Source organism: Guillardia theta (assembly GCF_000315625.1).
Source record: "Guillardia theta CCMP2712 unplaced genomic scaffold GUITHscaffold_245, whole genome shotgun sequence".
Lineage (NCBI taxonomy): Eukaryota > Cryptophyceae > Pyrenomonadales > Geminigeraceae > Guillardia > Guillardia theta.
This window is the reverse complement of record NW_005434431.1, coordinates 48,488-50,815: the sequence shown is the minus strand read 5'-3', so window position 1 is coordinate 50,815 and position 2,328 is coordinate 48,488. Positions and strand designations below refer to the sequence as shown.

The 2,328-nt window shown below is 55.9% G+C and overlaps 1 protein-coding gene across 1 annotated transcript; it reads left to right on the top strand.

Moving 5' to 3' along the window:
- Window positions 1–643: 643 nt before the first annotated feature.
- On the top strand, window positions 644–2,245 carry GUITHDRAFT_121666 (hypothetical protein; the record flags this gene model as incomplete). Its single annotated transcript, XM_005819095.1, has 9 exons — window positions 644–790; window positions 834–919; window positions 975–1,038; window positions 1,080–1,130; window positions 1,176–1,252; window positions 1,390–1,507; window positions 1,600–1,689; window positions 1,746–1,804; window positions 1,846–2,245. 9 exons carry the CDS (start codon window positions 644–646, stop codon window positions 2,243–2,245), a joined length of 1,092 nt encoding a protein of 363 aa, XP_005819152.1.
- Between the last annotated feature and the right edge of the window lie 83 nt (window positions 2,246–2,328).

Here is a 2,328-nt window from a genome sequence, read left to right as displayed (position 1 = left end):
CAGATCATCGGCCCACGGGATCGGCCGCCCTCGTGTAAGATCGAGTTTGGCCACTTGCTGGTCCGACCCATCTAGATCTCTTCCGATGCCGTATCTTTTTCTCTCGTGCTGTTACTATCCCAACTCTTCCTTTCTCAACCGTGCCAATCTCAAGATGATCCAATCTCTGGACAAGACAATCTTCGGCTATGACAGACGAAGATTCTTCGAGGCGACTGATCGTCTGCACTAGTTCTCCGCTGCACGAGTGATCATTCGCAAGAGGGTTCCACCGATCTCTCGCTCCTCTGATCTCTCGCTCCTCTGATCTCTCGCTCCTCTGATCTCTCGCTCCTCTGATCTCTCGCTCCTCTGATCTCTCGCTCCTCTGATCTCTCGCTCCTCTGATCTCTCGCTCCTCTGATCTCTCGCTCCTCTGATCTCTCGCTCCTCTGATCTCTCGCTCCTCTGATCTCTCGCTCCTCTGATCTCTCGCTCCTCTGATCTCTCGCTCCTCTGATCTCTCGCTCCTCTGATCTCTCGCTCCTCTGATCTCGTCTCTCCCTTCGTCTGCTGCTTCAGACGCGCACAGCTTGCCCGACAACTGCGACGACGATCAGGTTCCTTAGCCGCGTCGCTCTCGTGACTGACAGCCTGCCAGGGCATGGCGATGCTGACGCTAGCAGAGGTGAACCAGACGCGGCGAAGGAGGCGTGTAGCTAAGGAGAAGAGGAGGCGTGTAGCTAAGGAGAAGAGGAGGCGTGTAGCAAAGGAGAAGAGGAGGCGTGTAGCTAAGGAGAAGAGGAGGCGTGTAGCTAAGGAGAAGAGGAGGCGTGTAGCTGAAGCTCGAATAGGATTTGAAGGCAGTGCTCCACACCATTCTGGAGAAAGCGAAGAAGAGGGTTGAGGAGGATGAGTCGCTTGCTCCGTTGATCTCACGGTGAGGAAGCTGACGGCTTGCCGCTGTCTTGTGCTGCTGGTCTGACTCAGGGCAGAGTCTTGCTGGAGCTCGCCAGGACCTTTGAGAGCGAGAGGTCGACGAAACATTTCTGCATGGAGGTGCCGCCTGGTTGTTCTCTTGCTGCTCTCAGGTGGAGCAGATGAAGCTGAGCTCCATCAAGGCGGAATGGTTCAGCAAAGCTACCTTTGAGGTCTCCTCTCCTTGCGCTTTCTCGTTCTTACATGTCCTGCTGCAGATGCTTGATCGCTCAGCTGCTACTCGAGCTGAAGTAGAGCAGCCGATGATGCTCAGTGAAGCCCTCATGATTTACGGGTGAGTAATCGTTGATGATGGGGATGATAATGATGGTAGTGATAATGTTTTATTCTTGTTGATGATGAAGTTGATGGAGATGATTATGATTGTTCTGAAACACATTTGTCGTGCTGTTTACTGGCATCTCTTTTCAGCTCCAACGTTGCATGGGATATTCTCTCGCTCACAAGCAGCATCAATCACGACTACATGCTGTTGCTCATCTACGGCAACAGATTGCGCTGGACAGAATTCGAGGATATCGTCTCATTGGTCTCTTGATGCGAGGAAGCGGGGGGGGGAGGGGGAGGGGGAGGGGGAGGGGGAGGGGGGGAGATGATTTGCGACTCACAAGCTCGTGACAGGGTGAGCGTGCCATTCGAAGAGCACAAGAAATTGTGAGGAGTCAGAGAAGAACACAAGCTTGGGACCTCTGCTATGCCAGATCGCTCATGGTGCGGAGATTCTGACCCTGCAGCAGCTGCTCTGCTTGGTTCTAACGCATGTGCAGGCCATGGGAAGGTGCCACTACGTCAAGGCTGCCTACCTCGCTGACTCCGAAGAAGCATGGTGCTCTGCTTCCTCCTCTCGCTTATCTCACCCTCTAGCAGTCGGTGGTATGACAGCGCGACTTCTCTCTTCGAGCAGGCGCACCAGCTCATCTGCCAGGCGCGTCGCTTGTCTCCTCCTCTCGCTCACCTCTTCTCCTGCAGGTCGGCCACGAGGAGCTCAAGGCTGATTGTGCCATCGACCTCGGAGTTTGCCTGGGCAACAGGTGGGCTCGTTCCGCCCTCTTTCATCACCTCCTTCCCCAGCTCATACTTGACTCAAAGGCGGCGCTTCATTGAGGACACGGCGGAGGCGAGGAGGAGGGCGCACGGCTGGTACCTGCAGGCGTTCGAGACGAGGAGGAGGCTCCTGCCGGCAGGACACCCGCAGATCAAGCGAGCCAAGGCAGGATGCGACGCCCACGCAGCAGATGCTGAGGAATTGAATGAAAGCCAAGCCTAGAAACATGGAGGGGAGGGAGGGAGGGGAGGGAGGGAGGGAGGGAGGGAGGGGAGGAGGGAGGGAGGGAGGGAGGGAGGGAGGGA